Genomic DNA, 24976 nt, shown 5'->3' with positions numbered 1-24976 from the left:
ACCACACAAGCACTGGTTCTTGTCCTTGAAAATTCCTCTGTGGCTACAGCAACCAGGCTGGCTATTGAATTAAGCAATAAATTAGGATTTTTAAGGCATTTATAATGTGTTAAGGTTGGTTTTTAATGCATGAAGGGAAAAGGCTCTAATCTTTATGAAAGCGGCTCACTTTTTTATTTCTTTTGCCTTGAGAAATCTCAAGTTTTTCAATGTATGAACTGAATAAATGAATGAATTAATGAATATGTATGAATGATTGATAGAATTGATCAATGAATTAATGAAAGGTGGCATTATTTCTTTAAAATAGGGATCTTATTGTGTTGCTGTGATTGTTGAAGTAGATGTTTTCTTGTCCATAAGCTAAACATCATATGCACACTAATGCTTCAGTCAATTGTATCCACCACCCCCCAGGTCCGGGGGTTTACCAGGGAAAAGGGCCGTTCTTTAACTTTCTAGGTGGCCCCGCAGGGCCGGTTGACCTCGGTGGTTGCCATAGCGCCAAATTCAGCGGAGGTGCAGGGGCATTTGGCCGGGGTTTAACTATCAGTTTGTCGCCGCAGGGCGGGGATTTTACCTCGGGTTGGCTGGACTGAAAGTCAAAATCCCTGCTATTCCCCGGACCTGGGGGGGGGGGGCGTGGTTACAATTGACTGGTGCAAAAATAAAACATCATTCTGCATCAAATGTGTAGCAAGTTTTGATTAATAGCTTATAGAATTTGCAATTAATGTAATGTATGCTAAAGAGCAAACAAAATGTGCGAATAGATGCACAATACAGAGCAAAGACTAATACAAGTCAGCAGTTTCATTAGAAAATAATATTATTGTCAAAGCCGCACCAGAAATGATTGACAAACAACATGAAATAAATTCATTTAGGAATGAAACAAACAGTATCAATGGGCTTATATGACCAAACTTACTCACTTTATACTTCAGTTTGGATACAATTTTCCATTATATGATCTTGAAGTGCTAACAAATTTTAGCATGTCGGCATGTCGGCATACACCAAGTACAGCTTGGCGGGGTGGTAGGCGGGCTGTCTGGCTGGTTCATCATATCCTCCCGGGTCTGTTTAAAATAAGAAAAAAAAAATAACACAACACCTACCCAAACATACAATCATTGACACCCTGATAGTATATACAAACATACTCAATTAACACATATCTGGCCTACCAATTTAAATTGATGGGATTCAATATTTGTTTGAGAGTTGGCTGAAATTTCAAACAGTAAAAAATATCTCAATATGTTTGAAACAGTGAAAGATTGTTTTTATTGTTTATAAATGTCTATAAATCACCACAAAGCATATATAATAAAAATGTTTTGAATTTTGCTATGCCTATGCTTTACTGTATTAGAGCTGGCATTGTAAATGTCTTGTTAATTTTACATAAACAATATTCCTTTTTAAGTAATTCATATAGACTGTGTTTTAAGAACAAATTGAGAAGAAAATATTTCTCGACCATATTCTATCTCAAGTCGAAACAGCTGTTAGGAAGAGTAAATTGCACACTGCATGAAGAAAAATCACTGATCTACAAGCAATTATTAAGAACTTCTGAAATATATTGTAAAAACCGCCACTGTTTTTGTGCTGAACTGATGACCCCGCATTTTCTGATTATATGCAGGAGAAAAAAAGGTATTATTAACATTGCTTGTCGGGAGGGGTTTCCCCTTCCGAACCCACCCATTTAAATAATTAATTACTTAAATGTCATTTTTTACTTTCTTGCATGCTTATACATGCCTTCAGCTGAATAATTTTGAAAAGAGGTTAACTTAAAGAAAATCTGTGCGGAAATATGTGCCAGTTTAAGCGAGACATGTCAATACATTTCATCTCGCCTAAATGTATCCTTCTGAAAACCTTGTTAAAAAAATCACCGGTAAGACGCTGTAAGCTCTAGTGTTATCATGTAATTCTGCCAAAAAGAAACACTGCCTTTTATGCTTAAACCTCCCCCGGGTTCATAATCTATAATACTCACATTATAATGCTTGTTGAAACAAGGTCAAACATGCCATTTGATGGTTGTTGGAAGGGGAAACCACTCCCGAACCCTCCCCTGTAAATCAAATTATAAATTACTAAACATTTGATGTCATTGTTTTTGCTGAAGTGGTTTTTCTGTAATTTCATTCATACATCTTTATCGCTTAATGTATTCGCGAGTTATCTGCCCCACTCCGCCATGACAAAAATATTAATTTAATAAACATTTTTAATTTTTAAACTAGGCATAATTACACTCAGGTTACCCACAATCGTGGCAGCAGTAAAAGGGCATGAGTGCCTACATGTCGGCCTAAATAGTTAAAGGGACTGTGTCACAGATCGATGCCAAATTTTTGATATTTTTCGACAATTTTCTTCTTTTTTTCGCTATTTTATCATCTGTTAGACAGCCCCTTTAATGGACGGACGAGTCTAGTCTGTGTGAGTTGGAACCAGCTGCCCGTTTAACTCAGTTGGCAAGAGCGTCGTGCTAGTGTTCCTGTGGTCGTGAGTCTGAGTCCCACACCAGGCTCACTTTTCTTCACAGGTTTACCATAATCATGCACAATGATTTTCAATGAAAAACGAATGTCTATTTTAGATTTAGTTTTCACTACTTAAGTTTTAACATTTTTATTCAATATTTTAATTTTACAATACAATAAACGAAGTACACAATCGCACAGTTAACAGTTAGTTTGGCATCTATAGTGATGAGTCATAAATAATGACTTGAAAGTCATATCGATTGATGATGTGGATATCGATTGCATCAACTTAACAGGGGTTTCATATGAATTTAATATTGAACCTTAGTCTTATGTTAATTGAACCAACAGTACTGTTTGTTGCACATCTATAACAGTCTTCGAAATTAAACATTAGAATGAATAAGCCAATATTCTTACACTAGCATTTGGCTTTAAACACTTTTAACAAGACCTACCATAAATCAAGATTTTAGCCCCGCAGCCCAAAAAGCACTTTACAATTGCAGGGCTTGTGGGCTTGTGATTATTTGATCACTGACATGACAACATTAACATAATAAGGCGTAAACAAATCTTTGTTTCCACCCATCTGAATTTATCTTTTCCTTCCTATTTTTTTTGCATTTTGATCAAAATATGATTTTTTAGATACCTAAATAGTACCCTGATATTGGTCAGTTTGCTAAAGAAACATGGTCCACCAAAAAAAAACGAAAACAAAAAAGTTATGCCTACCTACCCTGTTTTTGGGAGATGTTAGTAGAAACTAAGAATATTTATTTTGGCCTAATCAACGATTTAATTTGAAGACAGTTTTGCGCATACTGTATATATTTTTACTTTATTACATTGCATTGTCTGGGTGCAGGATTTGATATTGGTCCAAGGTATTTTGATAATTATAATTTCAGGAAGTTTATCAAGACCCTTTGCAAGATGTGTCATGTTTGGTGCCATTATTTTGCTTAAATAATTCACTTTAATATTGTTTCAATGTTAAATATTTATTTTTATTACCAGTTGGTAAGATCCATCTACATTTAATGTCAGTATTTATCTTAGCTCCGCCCCTTTCACTTGACTTGACATTGCTCCTTTCACTGCATTTGACATCTGATTGGCTAAATGAATGTACTTTTAAAGGTTTCCTTATGAATGACAGTTTTATACAAAGAAAATGCTTGGTAAATTGCGATAATCACAATCATAATCGTGGCGGATCCGTGGTCTTGAGGTAACACACTTGACTCTCAATCCAGGGGTCGCAGGTTCGATCCCCCGTCGCATCACTAAAAAAAACACAACTAATCGTCTTCCGGGAGGGACGTTAAATGGGGGTCCCGTGTGACAGTGCTTTACACTGGTGCACGATAAAGAACCAGGGTAGCTCTAACCAGGGTTACATTCTGTCTGTGCACTATGCTCCAAAAACCTAAAATGACTAACAATCTTAACGGAGCACTTGCCGAATGGGCACGGCCCAAGTGCGAGTATAAATAAGCTTACACACCCACACACCCGATAATCACAATCATAATGAAAAGGGGGCTATAGATATGATTATGAATTGGCTCATAATTGATTTAAGATAATAAACATATTCTGCAGTTATGCACTTTAATTGATCAAAATACATGTTCTTTATGCTAAATATGTATATAAATCCTTAAAATATTGGAAGAAATACATGCATAACTGTCAATTTAGAATTGAACATAAATTTCATGCAACAAGTTAATATCCTTAAATGGTATAAAATATTTAAGGCAAAGGTAGCATTTCAAAGATTAATATAATTGCTTATGGACATGTTGATATAAACAAATATAATTCTTAAGCTAATAGCAAATAAGGAAATAAAATAAAAATATATATGTGAAAAGGAAAATTTGAGGTGAATTTTATGTGAATATCTTAAATGTATAATTCTTCATTTTGCTTAAATTGCTAATTGTTAATTAATTCAGTCGTTGGTGTTTTTTGTATAAAAGAACATTTTGATATTATTTCAAGAATATTCTGGATATGCAGTTTTAATGTTGTTTGTTTGATTAAGAAATTAGTTTCTTTTCGAGTGTCAAAAGCCAGAAAAAAACTATAATTATTGTTGTTATTCGCAATTGTTTAAACATGATTTGTCTTAGTGTTTATTCAATATTTTTATCAGCTTTCTTTGGATGGTGCAGTTAAAGCCATCTAACACCTATAGTTTTTAGAGTATTTAACAAGTCTTACTTACTTGTCTTATTTGCATAATTATATTGTAAGTTTTAATTGGCCATAGGGCCCTTTCCATATATGTTGTTTGAGGACTTTTTATTGAATAAGTTTAATTATGTCCTCTCCTACTTTTTTCTAATTGAATGAGGACTTTTTGTAAATGGGTCCTTATAGAGAATTTTGGGGGTGGATCAGGTCTGCACTTTAGACTTTCAATTAGGAAACACCTGAATTCTTCAAAGTGGCATAACCGCAGCCACAGTGGCATAAACAAAATACTTCTAAACAGTCCTGCCACAATTATGAAGAATTTGTATGACTTTACATGAAATAAACTTATATCATACTGAATTTGCAATTGGATTTATGTTGTTTGATATCTCTGATTTCAAGGGAACATAATTCACAAAATAAAGGAATGGAAAATTTGAACCTAAGTCTCTGTGTTAAAAAAACTACATCAGCCAACCTCAATAAAGGGTAAAGACAAATGCCATGAAGACAGTTATTCGGGGACGGACATAACATTGACATACACTATAGTACTAGTTATTCAGATATAAACATTTCATTAAAGACACAAACGCCATGAGGAGAGTTATTCAGGGACGGACATTTCATTGACATTCACCATAGTACTTGTTATTCTTACGTAAACATATTATTAAAAACACAAACGCCATGAGTACAGTTATTCAGGGACGGACATAACATTGACATACACCATAGTACTAGTTATTCTGACATAAACATTTTATTAAAGACACTAACGCCATGAGGACAGTTATTCTAGGACAGACATTTCATTGACATACAATATAGCACTAGTTATTCTGACATAAACATTTTATTAAAGACATAAACGCCATGAGGACAGTTATTCAGGGACAAACATGCATTGACTAAATGAAACTATATTATAGTAATAGTAATTCTGACATGTACATTGTAAAGACACACACCATGTAGACAGTTGTTGAGGGACGGACACTACATTGACACACACTCCAGTAATAGATATTTTGACATGTTACTGCCTTACAACGAATCTCACCATGGGGACAGTTATTCAGGGACAGGCATAACAATGACATTCTAAAATGTACCTGACAGAATGACACCATAGCGACAGTTATTCAGAGACGGACATTACATTGACTTACAATAGAGTAATAGTCATTCTATAATGTATGGTACAGTCATTACAAAGACACACGCCATGGGGACAGTTATTCAGGGACGGACATTACACTCGCATTTACTATAGTAAGAGTAATAAGGACAAGTACAATGTAGAGATACACCCCATAGGGACAGTTATTAAGGGACGGACATTACATTGACATTCATGTATATAGTACAATTTAATAGTTCTGAGGACATGTCCATTGAAAATAATCACATTTTGGAAACAGTTATTCAGGGACTGACTTAACAGTGACATATACTATAGTAATATTTATGAGGACATTTACATAGAAAGAACACACACCATGGCTACAGTTATTCTGGGGGACGGATATTACATCTAACAAGCACAACTATGTTACCCGAAAGTCCAAACAGTACATACTGAGTCACAGTCATCCAATTAGACTTATAGAGGTACAAGCCTGACTTCTAATACTAATGCTTGACATTGATTTTTTTAACAAGCCCTGCTATATAAAATTCAGAATTTGATCAAGCCTGGATGACATTTTACCAGTGCAGGGCTTGCGGGCTTGTGTCAATTTCGACCTCTGCAGTCAGCTAAATACGCCATTACAATCATGTGCCAACCTGCAGATCACATAGGCAAAACTGTTGTCTTGTTGTCATAAGAAGCTTACTGAATTTGATGAAAATGTTAATACCTGTTATTTAATGGACTTAATCTGGGAGAAGGAGCTGTTATAGGTCTAAGATTTTATCATTTTTGCTGATTTTGTCCTTTTGCAACTACAAATAGTAAAATATCATAAAAATAATACATTATAAGCATCAAAGTCTTCTATCAATTCAATCACAATACTTTTTATAACAACCCGTTTTCTCACAAACCTGTTTTAGCTACAATAATGAGCAATCAGGGTCGACCTTTTTCCCAATTTGCCCGGCACAGGCAGTAATTAATTAAAAGATAATTAAAAACAAAATAACTGCTGTAACACTACAACTCTCTACCATTTTAAGCTGCACTCTCACAGATTTACCATTTTTACAACTTTTTTATGTTTTGTCTTGAAAAGAGCAAATTTTTGCGTAAATGTCTGCAAACCAATGATATAATATTGCTGACAAAAAATCAGATCGCAGATTTTCATATTTCCGTTCGAAAAGTAATGTTTTATGGCTTAAACCGTTACTAACTGTTTAAAAGATAGGCATAAAACATCAATTTTTGAACTTGTATATATAAAAATCTGCGTTCTTATTTTTCGTCACCAGTCTTGTATAACTGCCTTCCATGGATATTTGCTAAAATTGGCTCATTCCAAGACAAAAAATAAAAAAAGTTGTCAAAACGTTCAATCTGTGAGAGTGCAGCTTTAACACCGGGCAAAATAATATATAGTAGGGACCTAATAGTATGCATCGATGTTGAATAATAATGACAAAATTATTCAATATATACCCGACAGTTATCTAAACTGGATTGAAATTGTCAAAAGAGTCGTTATTTTCAAATAAATATTTACTTGGTCCCGAAATGATTTTTGCAGTCCTCCATTTTGTAAACATGTTGACTTTTATCGAAAAAAATTGTATATTTATATTATATTATTTGCAATAAATAATTCATGTAATTTCATAGTAAAGTCATCATCATCATCATCATCATCATCATCATCATCATCATCATCATCATCATCATCATCATCATCATCATCATCATCATCATCAATCAATCAATCAATCAATCAATCAATCAATCAATCAATCAATCAATCATTATCATCATCATTATCACTACTGATGATATAACGAGGTACTAAAAAAACAAAAAAATATTATATCACCCAATAAATGTTATAATTACAACGTTTTTTCGTCACCAATGGTGTTCTTTTGTATCGAGTTGGCTCTAGGTGCAAATACTTTCGAACACGTAGCCCAATGAATTAATAGTTAGTATCCATTCAAGACCATTGTTCAAATTGTTCCAAATCTTATTTATCTTTATTTAACAAATTATCAAATTCCAATAACGTTCAATGTGCTCATGAAAACAAAGTGTGTATGAACCATCAACATATAAACATGACACGTGACGAAAAAACTTTCCCCTGTTAAGTCTTGGCCGGTACCGCTTTGATGCGGTAACATTATATAACACAGGTTCTCGATTGTCGCCTTTTTGCGAACAGACACTTTTCAGTGTGCGAAATTAGCCTTAATATGTACCCTGGAAGCCAATGGGGCTACAGACTTTGAGATTTCTCTAGCCTGAGCCAGATTTCCGTAACCAGTTAGTTTGCAGAAAAAAACATGGGGCATTTTTATGAGTACCTTATATGGTTAAAGACAAAGACAAGGAATGATATGAACTGTACATTATCTTATACAGTTAAAGATGCAAGTACGGCAGTGGGTTGGTCCTGTTAACCTGTGTTGCGAGGGTCTGGGAGTGTTGGTGGTGAATCGTGTGTAGGTGGTGGGGGGGGGGGCTAGTTCAGTCTACCTGTGTTGCCAGTGGGTTGGGTAGTTGATGTAGTGGTAAGGCTGTAATATCAATCCGTGTGATTGTAAATATATATTGCCATACATCATGACAGTTAATATTGCATATTGATCTATAACTGTGATGAAAAACAGCCATTTCTTAATTCAATTATCCCCTAAACAAAATCAAAACATCAAACAATTTATTAGGATGTTGAATGAGCAATTTCAGGCAAAAAAAGTTGATTTCCGTCACAATAATCAGTTTCAAGCAGTGAAGTCTTGTTTGACAAGGGAGATAACTGCTGCAGGAATTATCCGTTCTGATGAGAAACTATAAGTTGGTAAACAGTGTTGGGGTAAACATTCACCGGATATTTTTTTTAGTCATTAAGCCCGATGATTTCATCGCCAATCAATCATTTTTTCGTAGCCCGGGTCATTTTTTTCTGCGCCTCTGGCGATCATGCTACCGTTCATTTCGCACACTGAATTTGTTAAGATATAATGTCATATTAGTACCATTGCGATTGGATGAAACTGTGTTCAACTTTGAACTTTTGTATCCCTGTCTCGAGCCTGCCTTAGTAAAAAAAGTAAAAAAAACGTCAAAAGACTCGTTGATGGCCATTAAGGTGGACTAAAACCTGTTTAGATGTTTAGGGATTAGCAGATGATCCGTGGGTCCAGAATTTGATATAAGAGGGGGCATAACTTAGGTGTGTATGCTTTTGACTAGCGTCTCTCCCTCAGAACCGAAATTTATTAGGTTTCAAGTGTTGGCATGGGCGACACGCGCAGGGGCCGTGTGACATCCTTCCTCCCCCAGGAGCCTCTAGTGGGGATTAGAAGAATACCGTTTTAAACGTATAATAAAGCACCAGTCAATTGTCACCACGACCCCACCCCCACCTCCACCAGGCCCGGGGGTATACCGGAGATAGCCGGGAAAATGGACCGTGTTTGTACATTTCAGGTGGCCCTGCAGTGCCGATTGAATGCGGTTGTTTTGCCTTTGCGCCAAAATAGCGGGAAATGGGCCTTACCTAGGGTCTCTTGGATGCGGGGGCATTTTGCATGGATTTTACCAGCAGTTCGTCCCCGCAGGACGGGGATTTTACCCGGGCTTGGCTAGACCGAAAGTCAAAGTCCCCGCTATTCCCCGGGCCTGGGGAGGCCGTGGTGACAATTGACTGTTGCATAATAAATTTACAAATTGTCCTACTTCTTAACTGTACATATTCAACAAGACACACAAAAATGTAAATGAATAAAATATATGACTTTCCCAATGGTAGTATTAATTGTACGTTGATAGTTTTTTTTAAGATTTTTGATATGGCAAACTCTTCACGTACAAATTGTTTTGTACCAAAAGTGGGAAGGTATTCCGATCGGGATTCCGGGTATTAATTCAAAGCATATTGCGTCAGTAAAATATCATTAAAACAAGAAATATTACCAGATAATGTTATTTTATATTAATTCCGTACACGAACAATAAATATCTAACGAATAATAGTTTTTTTCATTTCATACTGTCAAAACATAACGATATATATATACATGAAAGGCACCTGCAAGGCTGCGGTTCACAGATTTACAACAATCGGAATACCTCGGAGATGGCCGAGTTGTTACGATTGTATATACAAGGTCTATCTCGAAGCGTTCCGGAGATGGCCGAGTTGTTACGATTGGCATAATTGTTGGCTGTGTCAGTCTGGTTTCGTTTATTGGAAAGGTAAATCCTGTGTTTTAATGCATTTAAAGCTTGTTTTGAGCAAAATATCTCTGCACTTACATGGTAAAATAGACAGTTATTATCTATTTCAAACATAAAATACTTCTCTAAATATATTTTTAATACTTTTCACCCCCCCCCCCGTTTTTGCACAAACACGGTTAGACGTTAGGTATTTGAAGAATCCCGTACAACACGTCTATTATTTGAGACTAACCCAATAGGTGTTTGGGATATCCATTTTGCAAAATTTAGTGTCATTCATCGTTCTGCAAAGCTCGATGATTTTGTTTATCTACGATGAAACATAAAATAATTCGTCTGGCACATTCGTAATTTTCCAGCAGTATTGATTAATGTTTGTGTTAAACCGGTTTAAAGTCACTTTCAAGTACCAATAATTAAACAATTTTACGCAAAATTGACATGTTAACGTTACAACTCATTATTAAACGTCACTCGTAATTGTATTTAATGCAGTACTTTTAAAGTCGGTTAAAAAGAGGAAGATTATTAAAAAAAACAAGGTTACATTACACTATTTCATAAGTTTCGAAATTAGTCAAATGACCTTTAATAATATCATCAAAATAATTAACATGGGTGTTATATTAAACAAATAAGATACATATGTAAAAACAATTGTTTTTGCTTTAAATGGAGTGCAATATACGCGTTTTAAATCATAAATTGTCAAAACGGTTTTGCTGTTTTTTTCTCCCGTAAAACAGACATTCAATTTCTGTTGTTTTTTTTAAATGAAAAACATGTATTCAAAACTACTTACTCAAATGATAATTAACATCATAACAATAATATAATAGCTTAGAAGTGGGCGTTTTTATGGATTGTGCAGTATCGGTAAAATCTGGGAGTTTTATCCCGCAGGAGAAAAACCCCGTACTGAAAAGCTGTTTTTTTTTTGTTTTGCGTTATTTCACTTCCGGTGTTGAAGCATAATGCTCTTTTTGATATAAGATGTTGTTTTGTTTTTATAAAACTTAAATCTAAAACACCAAAATCATACCTAAATGAAGCCTTCTAACTAAATTATAGGCCAGTATTCAATTACAGCGTTATTAAAGGGTACTTGAGTTTGCCAAATCTGGGATTTGCAAACACAAATGGGAGGTTGTTCTGAGTGAGTGTGTAAACTAGGTGTTCTATGTTTTATTTCATGCAATATTTGATACAGTTAGTAATTATTTGATGTTCAAACATTGTGTCAAATGAATTCATAGCTGAAATGATAACAACTAAAGTGTGTACCTATGAAGATACTCTAGGACAATCTGTCTATTTTAAAGCAAACATTCGGGGTTAATTAATTGGCGTATTGTCAAAGTAAACCTCCTGATTTTTTTCAGATGTAAATACAAATTGTTCCCTTCTTTTTTTATCAAAATGGCTTGTTAAACACTGAGCCCTCAATCTCCCATATCAATATTCTCTGTTTTTTGCTGCAACTGTTTAAATTTGGTACGCTCAGTTTTACTGTCGATAAACATTTTATAGATTTTCATGAAAAATGGTTGATATTTCTACATTTTCGTGGTTCATTATATGGGCTCGTCGCTTGCGTTTCCGTTAAAAAGGTACAACCTTATCTCAAACATGACTTCTAGACGGAAGTCAGAGAGGCAATCGCTGCTACGATTAACAGAATGACGCAACCTTAAAAAATATTTGATTCTTTCAAAAAAAAAGAAAAGAATGCGAACCGCTAGTAGCTTGTACAGAGCAGACAGGACTCAATCATAGTGTTAGTCGGATGTTCTGATCGAATCACGAAAATGTAGAAGCATAATTAACTACTTTTCAATAATGGATATAGAATTTCAGGCTGCGAACATTTACAAATGCACGGCGTATTCGTATGTTTTACAGGCTCTAGTGGTCGCCGTAGGATTATACCGTGGAGTTATATCTTTTATTCATTTTTACGTTTACCGTAGAATAAACATGTCGTATCCATGCCGCAGAGCGGTATCACGGATACCATGCTTAAAGCGTACGGTGGTTTTCCGTTTGCCGTGCGGCTGCCCTCGTTTCATATGAATTAAACTTTACTGTTGCGGACCTCCAAACAATTGTATTTGTAATATCCTACGTTCGCCGCCTGGACGCTCTAAGGCGACTGTGCGTCATTATTTCATGTCGTACGGCAGACGCAGGTTTTCAAAATACGCCTGCGGTAAGTGTAACTGAAACATAGTAATACTAGCTGTATCCATTTCTCTGGAAGACATGTTTGTATCTAGTGGGTTGAGTAATTGAAATTAACTTACTAGTTTACATCATCATCTGTTTTGTCTTTAAGTTGATGCTAGCTCCAATCAAGCTATATTTTAAAGTTTAAAACGAGTGATGTTTTTTGCGAAGAGTGCGAGGTTATACGTACATAAACTAGTTTATACCTCCCGTTGAGCTCCTCTTTTGCATGCTGTTTCAAATGCGGTTACCCAATTAATTGCTAATACATATATTATTTCTGTGTTGTTTTCAACAACGTGTGTCTATCGTTAAAGTGCATGTTGTGACTTAGCCGTGTGCTCTTAAACTGGGTTTATGTAGTTATCGGAATATTAGCTTTGTCTCTGAAGTGAACATTTAAACATTAAGATCAGCAGGACATGTCTTACTTCAGTCTGTCATTATGTCTTACATAAAATGCAATCTCATCCCTAGTCTTTAACAAAACATAATAATCATCTTTCTTAAAACCACTTATTATCGTTTTGTATACTCTTGGCTGAGGTGGATACAGTTTAAATGGAGTTAAAAAATTAAGAATAGCGGTCTGTCGCCGATTTAAATACTATGCTATCAATTTCATTTTTTGGGTATAAAAACATGTCTAAAATGTAGCAAAATATAAATAAGATAAATCCGAGAAAAAAGTAATTCATATGTGATTCAGATATTCAGATACATTTCTTATTTATTTTAACAATCGAAAACGGATATGTTTGCGTAGGCTCGAGCGAATAAATTGAAAGCAATACATGTTTTAAACTCTCGGAGTTTGTTTCTCTATAATTCCAAAAGAGATATTTTTGAATGTTATTTCAGTTTGAATATTGTTTCTGTCAACGAATACTTTTAATTTTGACCAGAAATGTTGTACTTTGGAACACTATCAGTAACGATGATTTATATCCTCAATATACATATTGCAGAAACCGCAAAGGTTTGAATTTGCGAGTTTATATTTAAACAACATTTTGTTTACTGGCAAAATCCTCTTAATATATTCATACTGAAAGCTCATTTATCTTTTTTTAATTGTGCAATCAAAACAGTTAAGTTATATACTTTTCCATTCTAAAAGCATGAATTCATTTTCCCATTTTACTTCTGGTTTGTTGACTATTTGGCTTTTAGGCTTATTTATGTAGTTTTCATATAAAAGCCTGTTCGGTTTCTTTATTCTTAGAATTTTGTCAAGCAGTAGATTATTTGTAAGCGGTTGTGTCATGGTATGCATATCAATATTTTAAGTTCGTCTTTCCAGTTAGTTGGAATGCAAGAAATTAAAGCATGGTAATTTAAAAATTCTGAATCTGTGTCTTCTTAAATCATAAAGGTGTTCAATATACTAAATACCTCGCATAAACCAGGTCTTAAAAAAGCCGGCTTGCTATTTAGTTTAATAAACGAGTTATTCCAAAGTATTTGTTTCGGAATATATTTCGGATTTTGGTCAAAGTTTATGGATGTCCAACCTGAAAGTATATCTCTCACAAAAGTATTCTTTATTATGCTTGGGACTGTTTTCTTTTAAATTTGATTCGAGCAATATTTTACTTCCGTGATCCTGAAATTCTTGTAAATAAAACTTAAAGAAATGTTTGAAATCATTTATTGTGGCTAATGTGGTCTTTAAAATATATCTGTCTATACACGTCAGCCGTTGTTATCATTGTAAAAACTCAAGTAAGTAGTAAGTAGGAAATTTTATGACTTAGCATTCTATCGTCCGTTAGTTGTTAAGGCCTCTTGAGCACTTCGTTTCTTACGTATGACTTGGCATAACTTTATCTTATGTTGATACTAAAATGTTGTTGATTATCAATCATGTTTCAAATACACCTTAAATTATCGATGGGTGTTACAACAATATTGTATACAATGTCAATTTGAAAGGCAATACATGTGATGGTCACCTTTGAAAGAAAAATCACTGTATCTGTTTAAACTATTTAGGCCGCTTCTTTCCTTCTTTTCCAAAAAATAACATATACACGAGATTATCAGCAAGTGTAATTCTATATTAATTTCGACGGGTATGTATACTTTGCATACATGTGCTTTACTTTCTACAATAAGGGCAAACAACAAATAAATGAGTCATTTAAGTCTAAAATTAGCCATTTCTTATCCTTGCTTTATTGCCATCAAACTCTAAGTTATCTGTATGTTAAGGTTTATTTAAGAAATAGTTTAAAGTATTGGCAACTGAGTGTTTTGAACCTCTTTGTTGCATTTATATAAATCAGGTGCAAGAACAAGGAATATGATAAAGCTGGATTCGTGAATGGCTCTTACCCTGGTAAGATTTAAATTTAATATAAATGCTGCCTTCTCGTGTTTTTAGATAATTGACTCAGATTATATATAGAGAGGATATTTGTTTATTTCATTGTAAGATCGTATATTATTTCACGAGTGTCATAGAAAAAAGTATTTCCATGAGTGGCGAAGCCACGAGATGTATAGGAGTATATGTTTAAATTGCTGTTTTACTTTGTGGTAATTTAGGTGTGCATACAATAAAATATTATTTCTGATAATGCCTTCATTGTTCAAGCAAAAACACACAGACTATACATTCAGTAAAAATAATATGGACTGGTCGATTAGACAAACTTTTTTTGACGACTTCAAAATATGCCCCGTTTTTTATCACACCTTGATCAACAATCGATCAATATGAAAGGTTTTATCAACAAAAAGGTATACGCCACCTGTGTACACAAACGACAGTTCAAAAAACCATGGTCCTGTCCGTTTAAGGAATCTAAACATAAAATGCGGGTCTTTTCACTAATAATGGCGTTTAAAAGCTTGACTTTGAATAAAATTTACGTTTTACAGACCGTTCAAAGACGGTACCTAACAATCCTTGATAAACATACCTAGTTTTTTTTAATATAAAGTATGTATGCTATGTGCTGTTTGTGGAGTTTTGTGCTGTTCTTCCATGTTTCTTGTTTGTGATATTTTGTTTTTGTGTTCTATGTCTTTGGCGTTTACCGAGTGCCATTAAACCAGGTTTATGTTAAAACTTTTTGCTACTGGGCTTGTTTCTGTAGTTTTTCACATAAGTATTAAAGCGCAACTTAATTATTTGAATTCAAGGAGGCTATTACTTATTAACAATACATATTCTTATTGTTCTACTAAGTACCAAGGAAAGTCTTGTATTCGTGTGTGAGTGCGTTTGTTAATGATATTTTTTGTTGCAGTGGATTTCCTTATGGACTGTTTTGTTGATTCATTCGTTGCACTTTGTAAAGGGAAGGGATATAGGTTAGTATATTTGCAAAGAATATACATGTAACTATCAAACTAAGGCAGGTTATTCATGTTGGAATTATTGGAAATTAAATTATTAGTTTTACCAGGTTTTGTTGATATATCATTAGGTTTATAGCTTGTTAACATTCTGATTTAGCTTTTTGCTTTCAGGTAACATTGCTGAACGCAAGCACGCATCACAATTTTATGTTAAAGACAATTACTACAAAGATTTTTGGAATGCCGCAACTGCTGTGAATGGTGTCAACATCTGTCCCTATGTTAACGAGAGCTACTTTTCCCTGTCAAGTTATGATATACATCCTTGGTGGCAAGTGGACCTTGGAAAGGTTTATAACATTCAGAGGATAAAGGTGTATGGCAGAAAAGGAGGAGAAGCAGACGGTAATGCGATTATTCAATTGTTTAATGACTTAACGATCTGTTAAGGTCAATAAATGAAAATGGTCGGAATCAGAGGATTCGTTCAATCCTCGTGGATTAAATGGTTAAATGAGCTCACAAAATGTGTATTATCTAGCAAAGAGATAAAATTAAAAAAAAAAAAACTAGTGCATTGCCGTTTTGAAGTTAACTTCAGGTGCATTGCAATACCTGTTATTTCGTCATCGATACACTGCATTATTTGATAATGTGAGTAAATGATAGGCAACATTTTGTTTCCGTTTACCAGTTCAGCTTCAGGGATTTAGAATTCACCTTGCCGAGACTCAAACTGCACTTGAAAACAGCGACAACATCGTTGAAGTCGACTCCGTAGTATATCCAAGTAATGGTATTTTTGATATACCTGTAACACCACGTAAAGCGAGAATTTGTCGCCTTCAGATAGATACGGCTTCTAATATAAAGCGTCCAATAGCTCTCTGCGAAGTGGAAATCTACGGAACAGGTATGTTTCTTAAAATATATCATTCATAAATGATTTAAATTTGTCCAACATGTAAAAAATCCAAATGCCTTCAGTTAAAGCGAACAATGAATCGTTCATAAAATTGTAATTTATTCATCTTACACGATCATCACTACAAAAGCAAGTTAATAGAGCCTAGTTGTGCATCTTAAACAAATATTCTTAAAATTATGGTTAATATTCCATCCATTAAAATGTTGTTAAATCTAGGCGCTGATACCTGGCTAGGTAGCTGTACAAACCTATATTTTAGACGCGTATCGGGTCTATAAGGATGAACTACAAAAATAAATCGCACATAGAACATCACCATCACTGAAGCAGCATGATTAGAAGTCAATTGCAGGTTTACGTGTATGTAGATATTATAGACCTTTGTTAATCAAACGCGCTGTGGAGCTAACGCCATAGCTCGTCTGTTTTGTTTATCCAATAAGCGGCAAAACAAGACACATTAATACAAGTGTTATGTGTCTAGTGATACACATGGGCATATCATAACTGGCAAAATGTATACGAAGTTGCAGCATGGATGCACCCTTACACCCTTACATACAATTTAAAGCTTTGCATGACTTTTTTTAAACTTTTAAGGGACATAACTTGCCAATAAATAAAGCCATAGTTATTGACCCTTAAGCATGTGTATATTATCACTAGTAACATATGTTTCAAGTCTCAAGAGAATATTCTAAATCGTTATGGCCAAATGGGAGTTTTAGTTTGACGTGTCAAACTATCGAGTAGCATATACACGACAATAATTAACTTCAATAGTACAGGCCACATACTATAACACATATCATATATAAGTGCATTTTGTGTGACTATTTTCAATTGTTATAGCGTTATGCCAAGTATTTGCAAGTATTTATTCAAAATCTAACGGGTCATAGCTTAACACCCAAAACCACATAGTATTGGGCTTTGCTAATCATGTGCATTTTGTGTGTTAAACGAGTATAAAGTTTGATGTGAATATATTGAAGGGTTTAAAGTTCTTGACCGTACTGTCGTAATGGCAGCATATGTACACAGTTTGTTTTCCTATATCTCGGACGGTATTTCTGTTTGGCAAAGGTTAAAGGTTTTTATCAGAATAACGTCGATAATGACAACGACATTAAGCATATGCCCATTAAACGACTTGTTTAAAAAAGCAATAGACAAGCCTATAAAAATTTATGTATGGACGAGAATCTATACTGTTTTGAAGTCCACTTGTACAACGTCAACGATAAGATCTTTATCTGTTCTAATAACAATTAACTAAGGCATTCTCCTAGTAGGCCGTACAGTTCGATATTCAAAACAATGTAAGGATAATAATCACTAACACATTGTCTTAATGTCCGTCTATTTTACAGTACCGTAACCAAATAGTTCATCGCAGCAAAATAGTCCGATTGAAAATCGATATTTGACTGTCACACTTATACATTGCAATATCGGTCATGGATGATCATAAATAATTATTTACTATTCATAATCAATAGCACTTTTAAACAAAAACCTGCACAGTCCGGGTCAGTAAAGAAATAAACGAAGCGTGTCTGTTGGAAAGGAAACAATAGAAAATTAAAACTACATAAATTGATGAACAAATACTTAATCTAGACTGTGATGCTATGAAACACTTGTGTTTCTTTGTTGAAATGATTCATCAGTGTCTGCAACTGGAAGCTGTAAATATGACAGTTTTGGGTCGGACTCGTCACTTCCGGGTCACGTTAAAAATACACATTTCTGAAGGCAGGGGTAATCTCAAACAATTTTTATAATCAGCTGTGAGTAGGATTATTGGTCTCAGTAATTAGCAACACTACAGTTATTAAAGGAACGGGTCATTTATTTAACATTTTCTTTGAAATTTAAAATTATAACACATTTATTATTAAACTACTGAAAAACAACAAAATATAACTGAATAAACGAACACATTATTCTCTTTACATTTCTCAGTAACTTTTCAAAGATAAATAAAAATAACTTGATGAACAACATCTTTAAATGTATAACTTCATAAGACAAGAAAAACACAATGGTATTTCAATATAGTAACATTATGTACATTTCTGTTTCTGTTTTTTCTTTCTGAAAAAGTATTCTACTTTAATACAACCATCATTCCAGAACCCTCTTTCAGTGCATTAAGTAGGTTTTTTAACTGAGATGAAACCATCTTTATGTTTTGTTTTGCATATATAAAATAAGAAGCTGGAAGAACCACTCCCCCTCCTTCTTCATTTGGTGCAGGCCATGGTGGGAAGCTAGGAACTGGTTCTCCTGTTGCTTCAGCAAATATTTCACCACCTTCGTCCAAAACAGAGCGAAAAAGTCCTGCCAAAGACCTTGGAACATGTCCGATCGGCAAATCAGCAATATCACTTAATTTAATAAACCTTTTGGTATCGGTTACCATTTCATGAACATTCTGTGGAAACTGGTCTAATGATGGTATCCAAACCAAACAAGCATTCAAGTCTTTAATGTTTGTATACTCTCTATCAACTATTAAACGCGTTGGTTGTTTTGTAAAGGGTGGCCTAATCTTGTATGCATGGTAACCCTTAATAACTGATTTGTGTAACTCAATGACAGAAAAATCTGGTCCACTATAATCGCTTTCAGTAAATGTAATCTCCGAAACCCCCGCCTGTGGATCGTACTCCGGTGAATCTTTTAGTGACTGAAAATACATACACAATGCAACATGAATGGAAAATTAAACAATGCCCACAATTTTACATTGTTAGAGTGTTAATTAATTTATCCAAAATATGAATAAATTTAGGTAAAATTGCATCTGAGTCATTCTAGAGTAACGACTTTATGAGCTACATGTAAGTAGTAATTCTTAATTGAAAACTAGTTTTTTGGAGACAATTATTAGCACATTTGTTTTATTTTAACAGTTTGAATGAGCTTTTTACCCCGTCTTCAGTGTGCAGTCAGGACATTGGAAAGGTTCAAATTCGGCAACAGAATCGGCAATACAGTCAGAGTGCAACCAACCATCACGAATGTCGCACTGTATCCATATACTTTCTCTATCTATCTCCAACTCCTCTTGCCATGTCATTAAACAACCTTTGCAAAATTCTAAGTCCTTAGCTATGCCTCGTTTGTCGTTTGTACATGTTTCACTTTTCTTACCCTGGGTTTTCTGTGTGTTCATGTTGGCAGTTACTTTAACTTTTGATTATTTTGTTTTCATTTTCTTATAATAACATGATTTTGATTTTTTCTCTCTCTCTGCAAATGTTTTTATCTTTTCCAACTCCCTCAGAGACATTTTCCTTATTGTGTCTTCTGATGTGAGATTGTCTGGCAAGTCTTCAAGTATTCTTCGGCGCTTTGTTTTATTGCCTGCATGTAGTTTTGGATAAACAAGAGCTTCACTTACAGCCGGTGATATATCTGTGCTACTTTTGGAAACATCCAAATCTGGGGAGAGGTATGAGTCGCTGTTGCTGGTTCCAGAAACAACCATTTCTAAATCAATGCCCACTGCCTGTGTTGTCTCTTCCCGGTTTGTTTCTATATTGTGGTGTCCAATTCCTAGTGACAATACAGTTGAGGCCAACAGATCCAGACCCTTTAATGCTGAGTTTTCAGTTTGCTCTGAAACATCTGTTGTTCTAGGGTGCGCCTTACTATAAAGTTTTTTGTACACTTCAAAGCAAGGGGAGCTTTCTTGGACATCATACCCTTCAACTACTCTATCTTTATATTTCCGCCTAACAGGTGTTGCCAGGGCACGTTCTAAAGCTTCAAGGGCACCTTCAGCCTTATACTGTTCTGATGCTGTTGTTTCATTGGCGGGTATGCATTCCCCAGATTTGTGTTGTTCGGCGAGTCTTGTACTTTCACTTGCGAATGTAAGTGCTGGCTTCAATGCTTCACTGCTGATGGCGTTGCTGTCTACAGGATATATTCCCGATGACTTGAATGCATTTATAACTGTGAGAGGTTTATAGAAGAGGAGGAATGCTTCTGTCAGTTTTTCTGCAAAGTTTTCTCGAGTTATGCTTCTACCTGGATTTTCTCTGCTGTGCTTTCGAACAGTTAAATGCCACTTAGATTTCAGAGGTCCAAATACACCTTTGTCTAGTGGCTGCATCAGATGGGTTACGTTAGGGACAATTCTATAAAGTTCAATTCCTTTCATTTTGGCTTCAGTAAACAATGAAATATCAATGTGACTGCTGACACTGTCAATAAGTAGTGTAACAAGGCGCTCTGTTCCAGCATGCTTGTCAAAATGGTCAATAAATTTTGAGAAACTTAATGTATTCATCCATCCCTTTTTCGTATATGCAATCTCACTGCCTTCTGTTGAACCTGTTAAAGGGTTATAACCTCTGGGTTTGGGCTCAGGAAACACAAAGAAGGGTGGCATCATCTGTCCAGAGGCACTTCCACAGTACATGACGGTGAGTCTTTCCTTACCAGCTGTGATATGGGGAACTCGTGATACCCTTGCAGGTCCAATTACTTTTGACTTGTTGCTGCCCATACTAAACCCTGTCTCATCAGCATTCCAGATTCTTGAAGGTTTGTCAATTAAGTTCTTTCTTATCAGAAACCCTTTGAAACAAGCATACCATTTGTCAGTTCTGTCCTTTGTGACTTTGGATCTACAAAGTTCAAGTTGGGTTTCTGGTTTCAATGATACCAAATGTTTGTTTCTCGACATAAAAGACGTGTACCATCCAAACCCTGGTCTGTCATCCTTGAATGGAGTTTTCCGTTGTTCTTTTACGACAATAGATTGAATGAAGTCCAAAAACTCACAAGGTCTTAATCCCATACCTCTTAGAGCCATTTCACTCAACCAAACCGCAAAAGCCTCTTCCTCAGCCTGCGTGAACACTGAAGACGGTCCATTAATGCTGTCTATGTCCACTTCCCCTGAACATCTTCTCTGAAGAAAACTGTACGACAGGTCATATTCTCTAGAAGCTTTCCTAAGTGACATGGTATTTTTACACACATCAAACAATGCTTTACGTACGCGTTCAGACTTTCCCGGAGACATTCTCTTTCCCCTTTTGCATTTCTGGGAGATGACCTTTGTTTGCTTTACTTCTGGACTGAGTCTATGTGCAAACGTCAACTTCCTCTTGGGACCCATGATTCTACCAAAATGATGCATATTTTTAAAAATGTTTAAACAACGAAAATAGGAAACTAGATACTATTTGCACTTGTTAGTCTAATATGAGATTACAGTATGCATTTAAAATAACCACTGCATTCCATACATTTAAACTCATTATGGCACAAATTAGTATGCAAAACGATTGAAATTGTATAAATTAGTACTTTTTAACAGTGGTGTATCATCACAAGCAATATATCAATAGTAAACAGCTGTCAAAACCTATTTTGCAATGCGTTTACAATTTTGAGAATGTCCCTGATGCTGACCCGAAACTGTCACAGGCTAGCTAGGTCAAGGTATTTGCTGCATTTGTCAAAACAAGTTTGACGATACTAATTAAATTTATGACTCTTATTCAAAAGGAAATTACCTAAATAATAACATATAAATTATACCTAGATTCCTTAAATTACCAGGACAAACATCGGTTTTTGCTGCGCCTTGTAAACAAAAATATCGCGCATACGGTTTATTTTTGGAACGCTCCAGTCACGCGTATCGTGATGACGACTTCCGGTTTCAAATGACAACATCCGAAATTAAAGTGAAATTAGCGAACTGATTGGGAAATATGACTATATATTCAAATGATGAAAATCCTGTATTGTTTTTGAATTATAAACATTTTGTTCTCAATATGACCCGGAACTGTCGATGACCTGCACTTGCCTGGACGCACAATTAGTTTTGACCCCCCCCCTTTATAAAAAATAAAATAAACTATCGTCGATATCAACACTTAACAATTCGTCTTTTTTCAAAAGTTTTGTTAACTTAGTGTCGTGGGATCGAAGCACAGTTGTAAAACTTTAGACGGAATATTGTATTTTAATTATCATTAATAGACGACTTTATTATTACATTATTTCGCGATATGTTTTGTGGTCTCTGTCTGGCTTTGTATTAGTATGCCGTGATTCGGCAGTTGGGAATAAGGACAACAAAAGCTTTTAACACGTGACAATAAACATGACTCTTGTTCCATTGACATGATATTTTTCGCAACGTGGTTGCTACTTAATTGCCGCTATTGGTCACGACTTGTATCAAAAACGAACGAATCAACTGCAATACGTTATAGCATTTCCATATTTTCAAGAAAAAAATATATACGTCTTTTACACGTGATTTTTGACACCGGTTGTTGATATTGTCATAGTTTTTCCCATTATTACAAACATATGTAAAAAAGAAATGACAGATTTTAGTTGATAACGTTCGAATAGCTGTCCGCTGGTCTGACCTAAAACTTGAATGTCGCAGAAATATTGCACATTTTCGTACCTTACAAATAAGTACTCAACGAAATGTCTTGATCAATTGCTCATTATTCACAATATAATATGCAACTACTAGTAAATGTTTTAAGGTATTCGACCTGCATTGGATTTTGTAGCCATCACATGCATTTACCTTAGCGCGGGCAAAGCAGGTGAAAAATTGATTACTAATGTACGTCAATATATGTAAGTGTTACAAAATAACCGCGGTTATACGTGATACAGCCATCCCTTTGACATTTTAAAGCATTGTGATCATAAGCAAGAAAAGTCGAAAAACTTCACGTGACACATATTATAGCAAGCTTTGTGACAATTGAAAGAAGTGTAACACAACTGCGATATGTCTACAGACTGCTTTCCAGCAATGTTGTGACGTCCCAAAAATTGCTGCACGATGCAGCATACACATGACATTATTTGCTTCGTTCATAGCCGTCCGCGAATGTGATGTCATGCATGATTTTGCGTAAACCGCATATATTCATCGATAACCAGTATATATGCTTATTTCTTGTACGTTAAAAATGATTGATCCGACGTCAACAATTCAAGATCAACATTATTGTTTACATCAAATATTAGAGAACGAAATTGAAATTATACTTTTAGAATTTCATTTTTACATAATCCTTTCCATGTGAGAAAACAAGGTTCCCTATTTACTGTATTCACTGATATAGCTGATACATTATGCACATTCGAAATTTATAACGGACACAGACTCATAGAAAATAACTTAGAATGACTGTTTGTGTCAAACACATGCGATACATTATGCATTAACTTGAAAAAAAACCTTACATAAACAGAAACAATAAATTGTTGTTGACATATTCTGTGTAACTCGGTATCTTTCAGAACCGGATTTGATTCAACGTATTTACAGTCATGTTAATGTAACCATGGCTACGACTATTGACTACCAAAACATTGATTACACGAAGAGGAATGCCATCGACAACAATTACTCAACTACTCCTGACACATGTGGATGCTGCAGTGGAACAACAATTGACAACTGGTGGCAGATAGACTTTGGACAAGAGTACCTTATACAGCAGATAAACATTTACGGAAGAACAGATGGTATGAAAGTATAAAATTGTATTTCTGTTTCATCAATAAATTTAACAAAGTTCATTTCATTTAAATATTAATAGGTTAGTCATGCGTTGAAACCTCACACTATTTACCAACGAGATCCTGGGTTTAAGCATCCATTGGGGATAATGTTTTGTAAAATCCTTCGACAGAATTGATTTCCTTTCTGGCTCCTTAGGAAAACCAAGCATATAGCTGGCAGGACTATTGGTTTACAATATCTGTCCGTCAAAATTGTATACTTCATTTTAAGCATATTTATTTGACAACGATTGTTAAACAAGTTATTACAACATTATATCAATCACTGTCGTTGGGCCGATTTTACGCGAGAGAGTGGTCTTGTGTTGTGGGGGAAACCGGAGAACCCGGAGAAAACCCTCTTGTCCAGCTTGGTGACCACGAACCAAACTCACATGCGCCCGAGCCGGAAGTCTAACTCGGGTCGCCTAGGTGAGAAGCGAGTGCGCTAACGACTGTGCTAACCGGATAACCTATACTTCATTCATTCGTATTACAGTGACAGATGTGTCGAAACCCCTTTTTAGTTTTCTCATTGTTTTGCTTTGTTTAGATTTTATCCAAAAAGAATTGTATTTAGAACGTACGATTAAAATGATTGCTTCATATGAAAATTTCTTACAAAAGTGTTGTATGTCTTAAGAATATTATCATTCCGACTTTCCTTACACAAATGTACATGTTTTTTAGGTATTTTTTATTCCAACGAAAGACTTTTAAAGGGCCATCTTGGATCTTTTTACATAACATAACACAACATAATATAACATAAGATAACATTAATTTCTCCCAATTGAAGCATATACAGTTCATTATCATATACAAAAT

The 24976-nt window shown here is 34.9% G+C and overlaps 1 protein-coding gene across 1 annotated transcript; it reads right to left on the bottom strand.

The window, feature by feature from the left end:
- Nucleotides 1–18105: 18105 nt before the first annotated feature.
- On the bottom strand, nucleotides 18106–22034 carry LOC128228012 (uncharacterized). Its single transcript, XM_052939025.1, has one exon. The coding sequence runs from the start codon at nucleotides 21732–21734 to the stop codon at nucleotides 19779–19781; it is 1956 nt and encodes a 651-aa protein (XP_052794985.1). The 5' UTR covers nucleotides 21735–22034; the 3' UTR covers nucleotides 18106–19778.
- Between the last annotated feature and the right edge of the window lie 2942 nt (nucleotides 22035–24976).

This window comes from Mya arenaria, chromosome 3, assembly GCF_026914265.1.
Source record: "Mya arenaria isolate MELC-2E11 chromosome 3, ASM2691426v1".
NCBI lineage: Eukaryota > Metazoa > Mollusca > Bivalvia > Myida > Myidae > Mya > Mya arenaria.
Note: the sequence above shows the minus strand (reverse complement) of the source record. Positions and strands in the feature narration are given on the sequence as shown.